The 17558-nt window shown below is 42.7% G+C and overlaps 1 protein-coding gene across 14 annotated transcripts in view; it reads left to right on the plus strand.

Annotated features, from left to right (window-relative positions):
* Nin (ninein) overlaps positions 1-17558 on the plus strand; it is a 100473-nt gene that overhangs the window by 6216 nt on the left and 76699 nt on the right. For 13 of the 14 annotated variants that reach the window (XM_076941804.1, XM_076941807.1, XM_076941808.1 and 10 more), the window contains 2 exons: positions 2658-2861; positions 15288-15369. In XM_076941804.1, coding sequence (XP_076797919.1) covers positions 2679-2861; positions 15288-15369 — 265 coding nt within the window. In that variant the 5' untranslated portion in view covers positions 2658-2678. Of the gene's footprint in view, positions 1-2212; positions 2385-2657; positions 2862-15287; positions 15370-17558 lie in introns of those variants that run through there. The other variant, XM_076941801.1, reaches the window with a different exon arrangement.

Here is a 17558-nt window from a genome sequence, read left to right on the forward strand (position 1 = left end):
TGAAAGAAGTCTGATCTAATGAAAATCCAATGGCCTCCCTAAATCAGACATGCTAGCTAACCAGATTCAAAACAGTAGATAAGGCCAGGTGTTCTTGCTTGGCACTGAGCGAGTTTCATTCTCTTTCATTGTCTTAGACCTGTGGTTCTCAACCCTCCTAATGCCTCGACCCTTTAATACAGCTCCTCATGTTGTGGTGACACTCCCCCCCTCACCCCGACCATAAAATCATTTTCATTGCTACTTCATGACTGTAATTTTGCTATTGTTATGAATAATAATGCAAATATATAATAGACAGGAGATCTGATGTGACGCCTGTGAAAGGGTTGTTCTACCCCCAAGGGGAACACGACCCATGGGTTGAGAACTATTGGCTAAGACAGAAAGTAACATTTGAAGGGGAAAGTGTTAGGATTCTTTCTGAGTTTAGAAACCCGTATACAGAAATCAAGTGAAAGTAGAATTGTCTGGCTTTTCTGAAGTTGGTCAGATTACAACCCAGAGAACTCTTAAGAAAGAGCTTCATAGCTGTGAAAATCCCAGAGCCCATGGGGGTTCCCAGCAGACCTTAGTTGACAATTAACTGGCCTACTCTGGCGAATCTCATTAGCCAAGCTTGGCCTTGTCTGTGTTCCTTCTTTTTGTGGTTTGGTTTAACACCTTGGTGTTTCTTTTCTGAAGCTTTGATGTTTATGTAGCACTCCCAACATATTTTGAAAACATTTACATACTGATTAGTTAACCCAGCCGACCAACCCTGGGAAGGCAGCCAGAGCCTGCTGCACCCAGTGGTTAGCTGCTGATGGGAGAGACCTTCCCAGGCCTGGGAGCCTGGACCTACACTCTATCATGTTGCTTTCACGGGGGCCCTAAACATCCAGCTGTGCTGCAGCTTCTTTCCAGCTCATCTGACGTCATCCAGTTGTGGGGTCATGGCTTGTCTTTTGTTTTTTGTTTGGTTGCTTTTTTTGTTGGTTTCACACACACACACACACAAAAGACAGGGTCTCACTATGTAGCCATCTGTTCTGGAACTCACTCTGTAGACCAGGCTGGCCTTGAACTCACAGAGATTTGTCTGTCTTTGCCTCTCAAATGCTGGTATTAAAGGCATCCACCATTATACCTGGCTATTTGTCCGGGCCTGTCATATTTTGGAGTAGGAAGAAAGAAAGACAGCAGCCTAGAGTGGCCTTGTATTGTTTCAGAAAACTCCATTGCCTTGGGCCTGAGCTGTGTGCAGCAGCTTAAATTACACTGTCTCTGCGTTACTGAGAGCTGCTCTGAGTTCTGACTCCGGGTTTTAGTTAAAGGGGCTGTTCTTACTGTCAGTACTTTAAGGGTTGGACCCAGGGCATTGCACATGCTAAGCATATATGATGTTTCACTGAGCTACACCCCCAAGCCCTGGGGAAGGTGCTGTGTTTTGTAGTCATGGGCTTGGCAGAAAGCCTGATTGCAGACGCCTGAGGTCACCATCCCAAGGGTCTGTGTATGTTTGGCACCACTGATTGCATCATGAAGCTGCTTCCAGGTGTGCAGCATTTGGGCTGGATCTAGCACATTACAAATTGATTATTGTATACAAGGAGAAGGAAAGATCGTTTTCATTTTCTTTCTTTTTTCTTTTCTTTTTAAAATTGGAACAGAATTTTTCTGTGTAGCCCTGGTTGTTGTGGAACTTGCTCTGTATATCATGCTGCTCTGAACTCACAAGAGATCCATCTGTTTCTGTCTTTCAAGCCCTGGGATTAAAGGTGTGTGCCACCACACCTGGCCTGGGAACATCTTATTCTTGAAGTAAAATACCTGGAATTGTGTGGTTTTAGTTTTAGCGAAAGATGACTGAAAGCCTTTGATGCCATCAGGTTTTTACTGATCCTAGGGAGAGCGAAATGGGACCCGGGTTTGCTGGGCGGTGGGGAATCAGTAATGGAAAACAGGGAGTTCAGAGATGCTGTTCAACTCTCCCAAAACAACCAGCAGCTCCTTAGGAAATGTCTGCAGTGTTTTGCCCGTTCTCTAGGCAACTAAGCATTACCTAGCGCACCCTGGGACAAGAGAGGCCTCAGGGAGTACTTTCTGTCCTGCTGTGTGTAATTGCACCAGCAAGGCTAATTGAGTTGCTTTTTTGAATTAAAGGCATCTGGGCCATATAAATTGGGAGATGTCTCAGCCAGTGCCCCTGATGTAGCTGGGATGTGGAATACCTATGCTGAATGGAGCGAAAGTTTGGCCACACCTCAGATCCCAGCATCCAGGAATTTTGTCTACAGCTTGCTGACTTGTCTGGCAGCTCTGACCCTGTAGTGACTGAGTACTAATAGTTATCTCGTCTGACCTGACTGGCCTTTCACTTTCCTGAGTTCCCAGGCTGATAGGTGAGAAACCCTTTCAGGTACAGAGTCTAACAGACAGCCATTTGCCTGTCAGGAAGGAGGACTGCCTGCCTAATGTTACTCCATTGTAGCCTTACAGTTGTGTCCTGGTGCTGGTGTGTGTACAAATACCACTGGCCAGGCAGGGCCTTGCTGCAAAGTGTTCCAAGTGGCTGATGGGGCTGGGGGAGATGTGTGTGTTCAGGTAGGGCAGGAGGAGATTCATGTGTCCATAAGAGACTTGCCCCAACCTGTCTTCCTTAATGTCCCATACAGGTGAGCGCTGTGGGCTATGGGATGGATGAGGTGGAGCAGGACCAACATGAGGCCCGACTCAAGGAGCTGTTTGACAGTTTTGACACCCTGGGAACTGGGTCTCTGGGTCAAGAGGAGCTCACTGACCTCTGCCATGTGCTGTGTTTGGAGGACGTGGGCCCGGTGCTTCAACAGACGCTACTCCAGGACAACCTCTTGGGCAGGGTAAGATCTGGGGAAGAACAGAGTTTGTTGGAAGTGGGATGCAGTTTCTGTCAGGGTACTAGAGTTGGTGGCAAGCCACAGGTATGTTGTAACTTGTCTCTTGCAACCTGGCCGTTAACCTGGGGTGTGTAGTTTGCTCTCGTGATAAGGGCATGATAAATTTAGTCTGTGCTTGGAATTAAGTTGTATACTCAGCATTATAGGTAACAAGAGAAATAGATTGTTTTCCAGACTTTCCCCCTTGTTCTTTGTGGGTCATTTTATTGAATCCCTATTCATCATTGGGACAGAGAACAGAGGGGTGAGATTTCCATGGAAAAGAAGGAAAGGCAGGAAAAGAGCTGCCATTCACAGGAAGAAGTAGATTTCTAGCATGACTTTTTTTGTTTTTTTGGGAGAGGGTTTCTCTGTGTCCTGGCTGTCCTGGAACTCACTCTGTAGACCAGGCTGGCCTCGAACTCAGAAATCCACCTGCCTCTGCCTCCCAAGTGCTGGGATTAAAGGTGTGCTTCACCACTGCCCGGCTCTAGCGTGACTTTTAAAAAGCTAGTTTTCATGTGGGTCATTTTGAGGTTGAAGATTGAACCTTCCCTCCAGGAAGTAAGACAGGAAAGTACCCAAAGTGTAAGCATCTCCGGTCCAGCCCAGCATGCACTGGGTATGTGTGTGAAAACCAGTTAACTTGCACATTTGACCTGGTCATGTTTTCCCTGTAGATCAAATCTCAGGCAAGAGAAGCAGAAAGAGAAAGAGGAAAGAGGTCCCCCTTGTCCCAAGCTCCTGGCAGTGAGAAGGACATTTGGTCTGTTGCAGTCTGAGAATGCCCTCGGTTCACCCATTCATAATCAATAGCCTCCTTTCCAAGCTTTGTGTAGAGTTTCCCCGCCCTCTAGGGCAGGCAAAATGAAAGAGGAGGTTACTTCCGAGTCGTGTTGCTAATTGTGACACTCAGTACACAGGTTTGTCCTGTGCTGTAACTCCAGGAAGCAGTCCTGAAGTTTAGTTTGGTTTTGCTAGATATACCTCCTCCTTCTTCCTTGTTCACTGTCTTCCAACTTCCAACGAACGCATGGATAAGTGTCCCAAGGCATAGAAGTATTGGATGCATGTCACATGAAGGAGGCAGGCACAGCACTAACTGTGAAGTTAGTGTAAAAAAAAAATGATATTGGGGCTTGACATGATGTGAGGCCAAATAGTTCACACTTCAGGAAAAACAAGTTGATTTTGTTGCAAAAAGTAGGGCCATTCTTGGTCACTTTGAGCAAGATTAGATGTTTGTGAGTATATGTGGTACCTAGAAAATGCTAAAAGAGACTCATTCGGAAGGTAGTAAAAATAGCAATAGGGAAGGTCAAACCATTTACTCTATTTCATGTGCTTCAGGGTTTTAGGCACAGTGGAGAGCAGAGTAGCATCTCCCAGTGTGGTCCTCAGGTTGCAGGCCTCTGGGATGAAGAAGTAGTTGCTTTTAGTGCTTCAAAAAGCACAAGGAGCCATATTCTGGCTGATGGTGTCCCTGAGACCCTCTCTCAGAGTACACGGGAATCCTCCACTGCACAGATTCTGCCCCAGCAGCTGGCTAACAACTTGCTCTCCAGATGTTAGCCCAAACCAGGGAACAACTATCGATTGATTTGTTAATGGCTTGACACCATCAGCCTGCTTTTTACCTTGGCTATTTGCCTGAATAGTGAGTACCTAAGTGGTCTACAGTGTGATATTTACTTAGTGAGCCGGTGATAAAGTTAAATAGATGTCTGCATATTGATTTTATGTGGGAGGTCCCTGGTGATTGTCTTGAGAGACAGCATTGTCATGAACTAACACACTACAGTTAAATCTGCATCTTTATGAAACTGAATTATTCTCCTCGGTTGATCGCATTGGCCATATGCTGTGAAGATGTCTCATGCACAGTTTATAATTTTCAGTTGTAAAGCAGTAAATCTCTTAGAGTTTACTGGAGCCATTCTATGTACCACCTTCACTATACACTGAGTAGGGATCATACATTGTTAAGGTGTGTTAAAAATTGACTTAATTTTAGATAACACATAGTAACTGTGTACTGATGCATCATGATAAGATCAGCTGACTGTCATTTTCTTGTGTAGGGAGCATTGGAAATCTTTTCCATTATCTTTTTTGAAATATTTCCTTAATCATTACCAACTATAGTTATTTTGTTTTCATTTTACTTATTGTGTGCGAGTGTGTGTGTGTGTGTGAGTGTGTGTGTGTGAGATTGTGAGTGTGTATGAGAGAGACAGACAGACAGACAGGGACAGAGAGACAACAGCAGCATTGAGAGCAGATAACTTGAGGTAATAGGTTCTCTCCTTCCACCATTTGAGACCTGGGGACTAAGCTCAGTCCTTGGCAGTCCTTGGCAGCAAGGCTTTTTTACAAGTTTTGTTTGTTTGTTTGATTATTTTATTTTGAGATAGGGTCTCACTATGTAGCCCTGGCTGGCCTAGGACTGCTTATATAGACCAGGCTGGCCTCAATCTCACAAGTTCTTCCTGCTTCTGTTTCCTATTTGCTGGAAGTAAAGAAGTGGGCCTCCATACCAGTCCTAAGCTGACTTTTTTTTTTTTTTTATGTCAACTACCTTTCTTCTTGTCAGAAGTGTATAGAAAAAGTTAAAGACAAGATATAACTCAGATGGTAAAGTGCTTATCTGGAGTGTGCTTATCTGGAGTGTGTAAGGCCCCAGGTTCAGTCTCTGGTACTATCACCATCAAAGGGTGGGGGATGGGTTATAAGGACTAGAAGCTTGATTTAATAAGTAGAAAAAGTAGCATGACAAATCTTGATACATTCATCAATTCACTAATTGTATAATTAATATAATTGTGGGTCATATGTGACAGTCATTCAATTAGTCTCATTGTATTGGTGTAATTTATTAATGCTTACTATATACTATAGTAGTTCATAAAATTGGGTTTTGGATATATTAGGATCCATCATCTTCCAAGATGCTTCTGGCTTTAATTTTTACCTTTTGAATAATAAACACCTTAATTGAATATAACGGTTATTATATCAATGTGTATGTGTGTATGTGTGCATTTTTTGTGCACTTGTTAATAGATCATTTCCCTTCAGGTTAGAGTTAGTTGATCTGTCTGGATTCATAACTTAAGTCAGTATTTCCCTGATCCTGTTGGTTACTGTTCAGATGTTTAAAAAGTGTAAGTTTAGGACCCTTGATTTAAAAGAAAGGATCAAGTGCATGTGTCCAGTCCCTGTCATCAGCTACACACCACACATGTGAAGCCCCACCCTAGGGGTACCTCGAGGTATGGAAGCACTGTAGGTTGATTGGGTGACACATCTGGTGGGTGATTGGTAAAGTGATTGAATGCTTACACAGGGCAGAATGCTATGTTAACTCTTTGCTGGGCCAAGCTTTTACCAAGCTAGTAACCTGATAATAGATGCTTCCTGTTACTTGTGACCTTATTTTTTTTTAAATTTGTATCAGTTTTAAAAATCAGCATATAAAGCAATAGGTTTCATTATGACACTGTTTTTAATTTTAAGATTTGTTTATTTTATGTATATGTGTGCTTCATCTGCATGTACAGAAGCAGGCATGAGATCCCATTACATACAGGTGGTTGTGAACCACCATGTGGTTGCTGGGAAATGAACTCAAGACCTCTGGAAGAGCAGCCAGTGCTCTCAACTGCTGAGCATCTCCAGCTCCCATTATGATAGGTGTTCCCTTGAGCTTCTTTCTCTTTTATATGCAGTTAGGATGGAAAGGAGATAGCTTGCTTTGGTTTGATAGGTAGCATCAATTCAGTTTAGAGTTGATAGATAGCTTAGATTTAGTTGATCTGCCTGGAAACCCTCGGACTACATTCATGTTACATAATGGATTTTCCCTTCCTTATTCAATATGACAACTTTGAGACAAGACAGTTCCCTGAAGTTTTGAAGGTTTCTGTCACTGTGTTCCTTGTTAAAAACCTAAAATACCCTGTGTTCTTGACACACCTATTCAAATGAGAACAAGCAGAACTCATGGCTCCAGAGTCCCTTGGGTACCTGACCTTTTAAGCCAGTGTAATGGTACACACCTTTAATCCCAACACTCAGAAGGCAGGGGCAGGCAGATCTCTGAGTTTGAGGCCAACCTGGTCTACAGAGTGAGTTCCAGGACAGCCAGGACAGAGAAACCTTATCTTGAAAGAAGCCCCCCCCACCCCTCCCCCAAAAAAGGAGAGAAAGATTTAATATTAAATTTTGATACCTGTGCAAACATATAATTTATCTCCCTTTACTATTTATTTCAAAGTGCTTGGGGCTCTTTCAGGAATACCACTATTAAGTTGGAATGGTAGATTTGCCTTTGTTTCCAGGTCATTAAAATCTTCTTATGGGTTTTTTTTTTTTTTTTTCTCTTACACATACTTAGCTATTTGAAGAGTAAATCTGACATTGAGAAAGACTTTCTGGCAGTGGTTATTTGGACTCATTCTCATTCTGAGTGTATGCAATTACACTTGATCATCAGCTTCTGCCTATTTATAACCATCTGCAATCACGCTCCTGTGGATTTCACGGAGCGGACTCCCCACAGACTGACAGTGGTGGGGTGGGAAGCGTGCTCAGTCTCCTTCTATGTAACCTGTAGTTAGGACTGTTATTTGTGCTGCTTTTGTGACTCTGGGTAGATTGCCCTTCTCTACAAGATTCTCCTTTGTGGTTGCTTTGAACTCTACCTTCCCTGTGTTTCACCTGATCAGAGTGCTTCTATTTTATATTGAGGATTTAATGTCAAACTCACTACAAAATGAACTCCCATTTCTAATCGCGTGACTCCTTAAGTTTCAGAGTATTTATTTAGTGTGACAGGAAACAGAGGTAAAGGGGTGACCCTGGACTCTGGAAAAGCAAGTAAGACAAGCTGTGGATGGCCATTTTCATCTGACCAAATTATTTAAATAATGTCTGATTGGGAAGGCTCAGTAAGATTTGCCCATATTTTGTGATACTTTTTATGAGTGGCTTCTTGTCTTCTAAAGGGTATTTCATGTCCTTCAGTGTCCATCACAGGTGTTAGTCATCAGGGCTCATCTGTGTGACAAAGAAACCTAGTACATAGTAAGGCTTGTTCAAGGTCAGATGACTCATTTGAGGCTGTGCCAGCATGGGATGCTAGAGACCCCAGCCTTTGCATTTAAGTTCATGTGTCCCCAGTGTCTTCTACACTAACTGTGCAAAGGTGAATCTCATTCCTTTTCATTCCCTCTAAACATGACTGCCCCCACCGCTACCACAGCATCAAGTACATAGGGACAATACACTATAATATAGTACAGTTCCTGATGTCAGACCTCAATTCAAATACCGACTCCTGCCACTTTTCAACTATGTCATCTCAAATCCTTCATCTGCAGAATGGGAAAAACAATAGTTTCCTTACAAGGCTGATGGGCACTGACTGAGAGTATGGACACTAAGGACCTTAAAGAGAGCCAGAAAGAAGGGCCTGGCTGAATATTCCCCCTCTACATGAATGAGTCTTTGATAAATAATGACTTTCTTATTGGAAATGCTAAGTACTGGCCCCCAAGATCTAGTTGCCCTGTCAAGGAAGAGATCCTCATGTATATCAAATGATGCTTTGTAACCTTGCTCCCCAAGCTAATTGGTCAGTAGATAGATAGTGGTTGGACAGTAGATAGATGTAGGCAGGTTTTCAGTTACCTGGCTGGGGGTTGCAGGTACAGAGAAGAGGGAGAAGAAAGGACAGGGAGGGAGGAAGAAACCACCATGAGAGGAAATGGGCCATGAGCACGTGGCTAGGAGAAACAGCAAGGAACAAGAGACCTATGGCTGGGATATGAGTTAAAATAGCTACAAAACCTGCTCTGTGTAGGCTTATTTTATTTACATCTTGTAAATAAAATACATGGATTGTGTGTCTTTTATATTTAGATGAAAACATTTCACAGCCTGGTCTTTTGTGGCAAAACACAACCTGTTTGCTAGTCTATGAGGTTTCTCCTCGCTCGCAGAGACCATTTTCTGATTGGTCCGTATTTCTATACCCACCTCAATTAACCATGTCCTGAAGTTTGTGTCACTGATTTCCTTTTGTGTAAGCAGACACAAACCAACTAAATTTAATGACAGCAACATAGAACTTTGTCTTGTTAAACACTGGTTTCAATGCTCTAAGTTTGGGTCTGTGCATTTGATCTCTGTGGCTGCACATGGTGACTGTGCAGTGTTAGATTCATCATGGCTGTTGTGCTGAGCTAGCACTCAGTTCTTGTGTAGCACTTTACACTCTTCCAGAAGGGCAAATTGTTTCCCTAAAACAGCATCCATACAGAATGTGGCAGGGAATAGTGATGAGGTAAAATCTGTCAAGAGGTGGTGACACATGACAGAGAGAGAGAGAGAGAGACAGAGAGAGACAGAGAGAGACAGAGAGAGAGAGAGACAGAGACTGAGACTTGACTAGCCTTCCTATTAATTTAGTTTAAATGTCATGTGTGTTTTTAGTCAGGCATGTAATTTCTGCATTGCAAAGGGCTGCAAACTGCCCTTTGAGGCATAGAGAGATGCTTATTAAATGAATGGCAGCAATTTTTATTCAAACGGGGAAGTACCAGCCAAGGTACCCACAACCTGGAAGCTCATTACCTTGTAAGACTGAATTGCCTTGTATAGTTGTATATGTCTAAATTTTGACATACTACAATAGTAAAGCCTCCTTGGAGGGAAAAGGGGGGTGCTAAATCTTCTTAGTTACTGAACATGGTGAGCTTGCTATTAATATGATTCTTAACAATAGGGGCCATTTACCAGCATTTTGGTTCTGGGTTGAACCCTGAGGGGCTTTTTACCACATCAGTATTCATGAACATTGATGGAAAAAAAATGCAATCACCTCCCTTAGAGAATGGTCTCCTTGAATCAAAGATGTGGCATTTACTGCTGTTTAAATCCTGGGGCCCAGGGTCTGCGTGCCCTTGCAAGAAGGAAATAAAGAGAGAAACCGGCTTGAAGCTGCGCTGTTTAGCTCAGCTGCCAGGTGCTGTCTGAGGTTTGTTGGAAGGAAGGGACCAACTTAGATATGTGACATTAGACCATGAAGAACCTCTGACTTAACAATCATAGATGCTTTACGTGCTAAAATGAGACTGTTTTCCTATTCTGTATGGACGCCTTTAACTCTGCCTGCTTTGAGACGGCAAGATGACAAGCCAGGCCCTATTTTCCTTCCCACTGGCCAAGTAGGACATACTGACTGATCAGAGGCACCTGCCAGCTTGCTTTGTCTCTTTCCAGGTACACCAGATTCTATCTTCTTGCCACTAATACACTCTCCTCTCTTCCACATTCCGTTCTCCTTCTCCCTAGAGTGGATCTGATAAACTCCTTAAGAGCAGAGGTCAGGTGTCTTGAGTTCAAGTCCTCTGCCTGTTGCCGCCTTACTTCTGCTGTGCAGTGGGCACCTGGCAGCTCGCCATGAAGCCCAAGGTTTCACTTGGCTCCATGGGGGCTCTCTTGAGAGGTCAGGTCATGATTGAAGAGGGCCTGAGTCTGGCAGAATGGCTGGTTCTGGTAGAGCAACATCAGAAAGCCTGGTTCCCCAGGTAACCCCGCCACTTCTAAGACATGGCCTGGAGCAAGGAACTTCTCCCAACAACCTTTATCTTCTAAACTTAAAGGTGGCATCTCAGATGGGTATTGTAAAGTTCAAAGACAAGCTGTCTATGAGAAAACCTTCAAGAATATTTCACTTACCTTGGATTATCCAAGACATACATGAATAACATTTCCAGTAACTAAATCCTTTACCCCATGTACTAACACACTAGGAGAAGACGAGATTAACCATTAGATAGTCCAAAAATCAGTTTGTTTTATTTGATCAAATAGTATATTTTACACATAATTAGACTTACTTAATCATTTTTGCCCTATTAGCTTTTTCAATATAGTAGAAAAGGCTTTCAATATATGTCAGGCTTCGTTTAGCTACATCCTGTTAGGTTTTGAGTGCATTTTTTTAATCTTAAAAATAGGTTACATAGAATTATTTTTAAAATTTTTAATAAAAGAATCATCCATTATTTGTGTATAAAGTTACTTCTTATCCTTACTGTGGGGGCATCTGTCTTTTGCTTGCTCTTTCTGGGCTGTGGTGTGGGGATTGCAGCAGGATGACCTTTGTGTTAAAGTAGTGAAGCCAGATGTGGTGGGGAACCTTTAATGCCAGCACTCCAGAGGGCAAGGCTGATGGATCTCTGTAAGCTGGAGGCCAGGTAGTGAGATGCTGTATAACAACTATTTTAAAAAGTGTGTGTGTGTGTGTGTGTGTGTGTGTGTGTGTGTGTGTGTGTGTTGATACTGCAGAGATGTCTCAGTAGTTAAGAACACTATGCTCTTGCAGAGAATCTGGGTTCAATTCCTAGCACACATAGTAGTTCACAAACCATCCATAACTCCAGTTCCATGGGACCCAGCACTCTTTCCTGACTTCCAAAGGCACCAAGCACACGTGGGTTCAACATACATATAAAGTAAATTAATCTTAGAATAACAACAGTTGGGAACTCCTGCAGTACTCCTATCTATCCTGCATCTTGGCAGATGTGCCTTAAGCTGTATGTAGGCACAAAGTCTCCCCCATTGGTTCCCTCATTGTCTGCCATATGCTAGATAATCAGATAATCGAGGCTTTGAGATTAGGGACCTACCATCCCAAATGCTTCTACTTGTAACATCTTAGTCAAGGAGATTTCAGCCCCATAGAAAGCCTTTAATGTTGGCTGGAAGTAATTCCGGGTTATAGATGCTTGTACCTTGTGTCAAGGGAAGTTTCTAGACCCTAGGGTGAGCTTTATAACTTCTATTTGCTGAACTGAATTAGTTTGGACCAAACTCAACACTGAAGGTTTTTTTTTTCTCTCTCTCTCCTTTCTTTCTCTTAAAGGTAGAGTCTCAAATAACTCTGGCTGGCCTGGATATTGCTGTGTTGTTTGAGACTGACCTTAAACTCTCAATCCTTCTCCACCTCCCAAGTGTGATTACAGGCAGGCACCACCACGCCCAGTTCTCAGAAAGACTCTCATCTATGACTATCAAAACATAGACCTTTAGAAACCCTGCGGAGATCTGTATAGTCAGGTATAAAGGGCTTGAATTTCTCAGGACAAATGCTTTCTTTTTAAATGAGGCCCCCCTGTTTAGCTTATCACTGCAGGTAGGGGAGAGAGGCTTCACTCAGGGCCTCTGTGAATGACTCAAGTTGGGGAAACTCAGAGTTAGGGGTCTCCATCTACAACAGACCAGCTCAGTTTCTCTGATTCTGAGCAACTCCACAGATCTCTGGAGTAGGCTGGCCCCAGGATCTCCCAACTGCTACCCTACCCTCTTGGAACTTGACTATGTCGCTCCTGTGGTCACTGCCGTGGTTCAAAATTCGGCCCCATTTCTCTGTGTTGGAAACAGTCAACCCAGGATTATACATGTTAATATTTTTTTTTTATGTTTTTTTTGTTTCTTTGTGTTTGGTTTTTTTTTAAAGATTTTATTTATTTTATATATATGACAAGTACACTGTAGCTGTCTCTTCAGACACACCAGAAGAGGGCATCAGATCCCATTACAGATGGCTGTGAGCCACCATGTGGTTGCTGGGAATTGAACTCAGGACCTTTGGAAGAGCAGTCAGTGCTCTTAACCACTGAGCCATCTCTCCAGCCCTATACATGTTAATATTAACTGCCACTTATGGGTGCCTAGTAAGTCTTAGAGTATTCTGGACATTTTACATAACTTTCATTTTTCCCTCTCTAGCACTGCTTAGGGAAGGATGTTATGAAATCATAAGGTGCTCTTGGCACAGTGCCTGCTGGACACCTTATGACATTCCCTGAGTTTGAGTTCCATGAAGACCGTGGCTTGTGTCATTCCCATCTCTGCTGTGTTACCAGGACTTAGTGTCTGGCACATAGCTGCTGTTCAATACATACCTGTCAAATGAATCCTACGGATATTTGCTAGACAGTCACAGTAGTTGCAGATCAGCAGATGAAAGCTCAGGGCAGTTAGGCAAGCTAGCCAGGTCACAGTGGGAACTGAACAGCAGAGTGGCCTGGCCTTCAGAGCCTAGGTGCATCTTCCCAGCCACTCTGCTGCCTGCTCTGATGAGGAGGAATGGTTTTTGACCTTAAGAGACACCTGTCAGCTGGGCCAGGCTCTCAGTATGTGATGCTGTGAACTGGCTGTTGGGGTAAGTGGTCTCAGCCATGTGAACTCCAGTTTACCTGGGTAGCACCATGCCTACCTGAGCCTATTTCTGAAGTCAGGACTGTGTGCTTTCTTCTTCCCCAGATTTTAAGGTGATTTGTCAGACACAATTTTTTTTTCCATTTTTTTATTGGATATTTTATTTACACTTCAGATGCCATCTCCTTTCCGCATTCCCCCCCTTAGAAAACCCCTATCCCATGCCCCCTTTTCCTTTTTGCACTTATACATTTTTAAAAAAAAATGTTAATCAAAGGCTTTATAAGTTTGGTAATGCTCAATCAGAGGTGTAACCCACTACCCAACCTAGATATATCAACTATCTTTGACTGGTAGAGATACGTGAACATCTGCCTCCCTGTCTCCCCCCTCTTTCTCTCTCATCACCTAGCTTCTCCTCTCCTTCTTCTCCTCCTCTCCTTACTCCTTCTCTTCCTCTCAGTACTCCTCCCACCTTAGTTCCTCCTACATATCACCCTTCCTGTTAAAATGAAACTTTTCTCTCAAAATACAATTAGAGCATAATTATGCCAGTTTGTACCAGTGAGGTACAAGATAGTCCTAATACCCAGTCCATCATTTTGTTGACTAACCAGAACCTCTGTCATCTATCCTAACTAAAACACTTAGTTCTGAACCTGGCTTTTTCCTTGGCTTTAGGATAAATGTCAGCTGATGACCACCTACTCAAATCTTTTCTCTCAAGGTAAATAGCCAGGATTGGCTATGAGGCTATAAGTTTTCAACCCCGTCAGAAATCCAGAATGACTGAGTTAACTATAATTGTGGGAAGCACAAAGCATAGCTTCTAAAACTTAGCCTCTGTGTGGCTCTCTCTCGCTGTGCTAGAATTTGCTCTGTAGATAAGGATGGGATTAAACTCAGAGATCCACCTGCCTCTACCCCTGAAGTGCTAGAATTAAAGTCATACCTGGCGTGTGTGTGTGTGTGTGTGTGTGTGTGTGTGTGTGTGTTGTTTTTTGTTTGTTTGTTTGTTTTATATTAGGAAATTAGGCCTTGAACATGGTAGGACAGTGTGCTACCATTGAGCTATATCACAAGCCCATTTTTAATTTTTCATTTATTTGATTTTGAGACAAGATCTTATTAAGTTGCTTGGGTTGGCCTAGAACTTACTCTTACTTTGGCAAGCTTCAAATTTGTGGCCCTGGTGCCTTGGCTCTTTGGTAGTTGGAATTACAGGCTGCAACCACTAAGCCTGGCTCATGTGTCAAGAAGGATACCTCTGCTATGTTTGATTTGTGCAGATAGGACATTTTTCCAATAATAAGATGATTAATTTTTCCAATTTTAATTTGGAAGTGATTTTTTTAACTTATCATTTATAATTGAAACCTCTGTCCAGGTAAATAAATAAGTGCCACACAAATCAAACTAGAATTATGTTGACTAGAAATGCTACTTCTCCCTGCTGTCCCAGGCCGAGGTTACATAAAGGAGGAGAAGAACAACTTTTACCCTTGTAAGTGCTTCTGACGAGTGTTTCTGAAGTCAGACTGGAATCCTATGCTAGTCAAGGCAGTTATATTTTATGAACTGATGGATTTACTTCTCAGACTTCTTGCATTCTATGTGTTTGCCATTGATTTTTTTTTCTATACTTATGGGGACCTGGAAGATAAATATTATATACTTGCCCCAGGCAAAACCTGTATTAAAGTCTTCCTTGAAAGAGCTGACTTCCTTCTAGACTATTCTAAGAGGTGAAAGCATCCGGGAAGCAGCTTGACAATAGGTCATTTACTCAGGAGGTTTTTCCTAAAGCCCAGCCTAATGTCCTTCTCTTTTGATCTTGTATAAAAGGTAAAAGGGGTTGAGAGTCCATAATGTATCTTCCTGAGTTTACAGAGGGTTTGCCAGCTAGCTTTTCTCCTAGAAAGCTGAATAGATACTTGTATTCTTATAAACACCAGTGTGTTCATGGCACCAAATGTCAGCAAGGAGCATCCTGTTTTTCCTTCCGTGCTTTAGAGAGATGAAGGATGAGAACAAACATGGGTGATGATTCCTCAAGGCTGTCAGGATGGGAGCGAACAGTGCAGATGCCCTGCAGATGGGTTTACCTTCTTAGGGCTGTGGAAAATGATTTTAAATGTATTTTTAATTGCTTTTTAGGTACATTTTGACCAATTTAAAGAAGCATTAATACTTATCTTGTCTAGAACTCTATCCAGTGAGGAGCACTTTGAGGAGTCAGGTAAGAGCACTACCATTTCTTCTACTTTATATTCCACTTTAAAATTGTATCAAGGGAAGGGCTGGGCTTGTAGCTCAGTGGTAGAGTGTTTGCCTGACATGCACAAGACCCTGAGTTCAATCCCCAGCTCTTTTTTCCTCCCTCCCCTTCCCCCCAAAAAAGTTTGAAAAGTTTCCTGGAGAAAAATGTGAGGAGCTTGAAGTGTGTGTGTACAGGATTTGGGATGTCTGTTCTCCGTAGATTGAATTTTCTTTCTGAGACTTCTCTTTTGGTAACAGCCTTGTCGCTGTTAAACTGCAATGGTTTTTAAATGAGGCTTCTTCACCACAGCAGCTCATTATGGAAGAAATGATTGGATTATTCCTATGTAAGGATTGATGACCTAGCAATGATTCATAGGAATGAATGACTGATGGTAGCTCCTTCAGCCTTGCTTCCTGTCGGTGTGGCATTTGGTCTAGGGGAGATTTTCCTGAAAGAAGAAATGTGGACAAGAGAGAGTTCTGTGTGGTCTCAATGAGTAGAAAACCCTCTACTTGTAGACATGACTGCATGGCAGTGTGGTGACTTCTGCATGACCCCTACCCCACTCTCAAGTGTCTATGGTCTTGGAACACCTAGCATTAGTAAATATGAAGTAGCTGTCCTGTATCTCACTGGATTTTTTTTAAAAGAAAGTGCCATATATTATAAGCTATACAGTTACACATCTCAAAACAGAAAAGTACTGTCAAATATAATCTAAAATGTTTTTGATGATAACATATATTCTAATCCAAATGTGGTCAAATCTGGCCCTGGTATTGGTATGTCTGAAAATCAGAAAAATATGAGAAATATTTAAGGGAAATTTTGAAGTGTAGAAACCTGTATTTAAGTATAGAAAAATATGAGGTCATTTGATTGACATGGGCTAGGGATAAGGGCTGACTGCAAAGGGGCATCAGGAAATTGTGAGGGTGCTATAACTTTGGTCTCTTGTAATATAATGGGAGTTCCAGTATCACGTGAGCTTTTCCTACCCATACACCTCAATAAAACTGATTTTTAAAAAGAAAACAAAACAGGAAAGTATAGGGCAGTGTGAACAGAGGCGGTCGGCATTTTGTGGAGTTCTTCGGTGCGACCCTTTACATAGAACACAAATGGGAACTCATTTCTTATTTTCATTGGTGGTCTAGTCTCCACTGGACTGTAAAGTGTTTCAGATTTGGATCATGCGTCTGGGCTTTACCTTTATTAATATTTTGGGTTCTGGCTTGAGTCTCCCCCTTTTTGCTAATGGTATCTATCATTAGTAAGGCTGTGTGTGGGCCCAGGGCTTCACGTAGCTTCCTGGTAGCTCCTTACTAACCTCAGGAGCGGTGCTTATATGCTTCAGACTTTTCTAGGCTGATAACAGAATGTCCATAGGTTACTACTGTGGGAACAAGGGCTTTCGTTACTTTGAGGATCTCACATTTTATTCGTATTTTTGCTTTTAAAAAGTTTGTCATCTTGAGAACAATTATACAAGATCCAGGGACCCTGGATAGAGCAGTAGATTTTGGATGATATGAACACAGGCAATTTAAACATATTTCCATTGTCTTCCTGTGCTTTCCCAGTGCCCTGGGAAGGGGTAGCCTTGACATTAATCTGCATGACACTTTCACCTTCCTTTCCTGAAAACACATACTATTGTCTGACAGGAAGTGTCACTGTAGAAATACAGGTTTGTGGTGACCATACATGTGGAGGCTGCCCCTGGGGTTGTACAGAGTTGGAGACCAACACTTGGAAGAGATGAGCTCGGGTCTGCCAGGACACCAGGCTGACAAAGTGAGCTGCAGATGGTGGTTTTATTACTGCATGTGGGCCGCACTACTGTGCAGGCAGAGGCTGCCATTTGGACCAGTCTTCCAGGACTACACCCAGAAGGCATTATCATTCCATCATGTTCCAGAACTATCCCCAAACCAGTATCATGGAGCAGTAAGATCCCTATGGACAGGACAGCATTTCAGCCAATGTTTCAATGATACTGCTAACCCTTGTCTTAACAGGATACAAGTCCAGAATGGAACCAGTGCCTTGAGTATTTTATCTACTAGGAAGCAGGCATCATGGCCCATGACTCCCACACTCCCTGCTTTGTCTGTCGTTGGCCTCTGTCTCCCTGGTCCCTGAAGTTGCTCATGGCTATCAAG

This window comes from Arvicanthis niloticus, chromosome 11 (genome assembly GCF_011762505.2).
Source record: "Arvicanthis niloticus isolate mArvNil1 chromosome 11, mArvNil1.pat.X, whole genome shotgun sequence".
Classification (NCBI taxonomy): Eukaryota; Metazoa; Chordata; class Mammalia; order Rodentia; family Muridae; genus Arvicanthis; species Arvicanthis niloticus.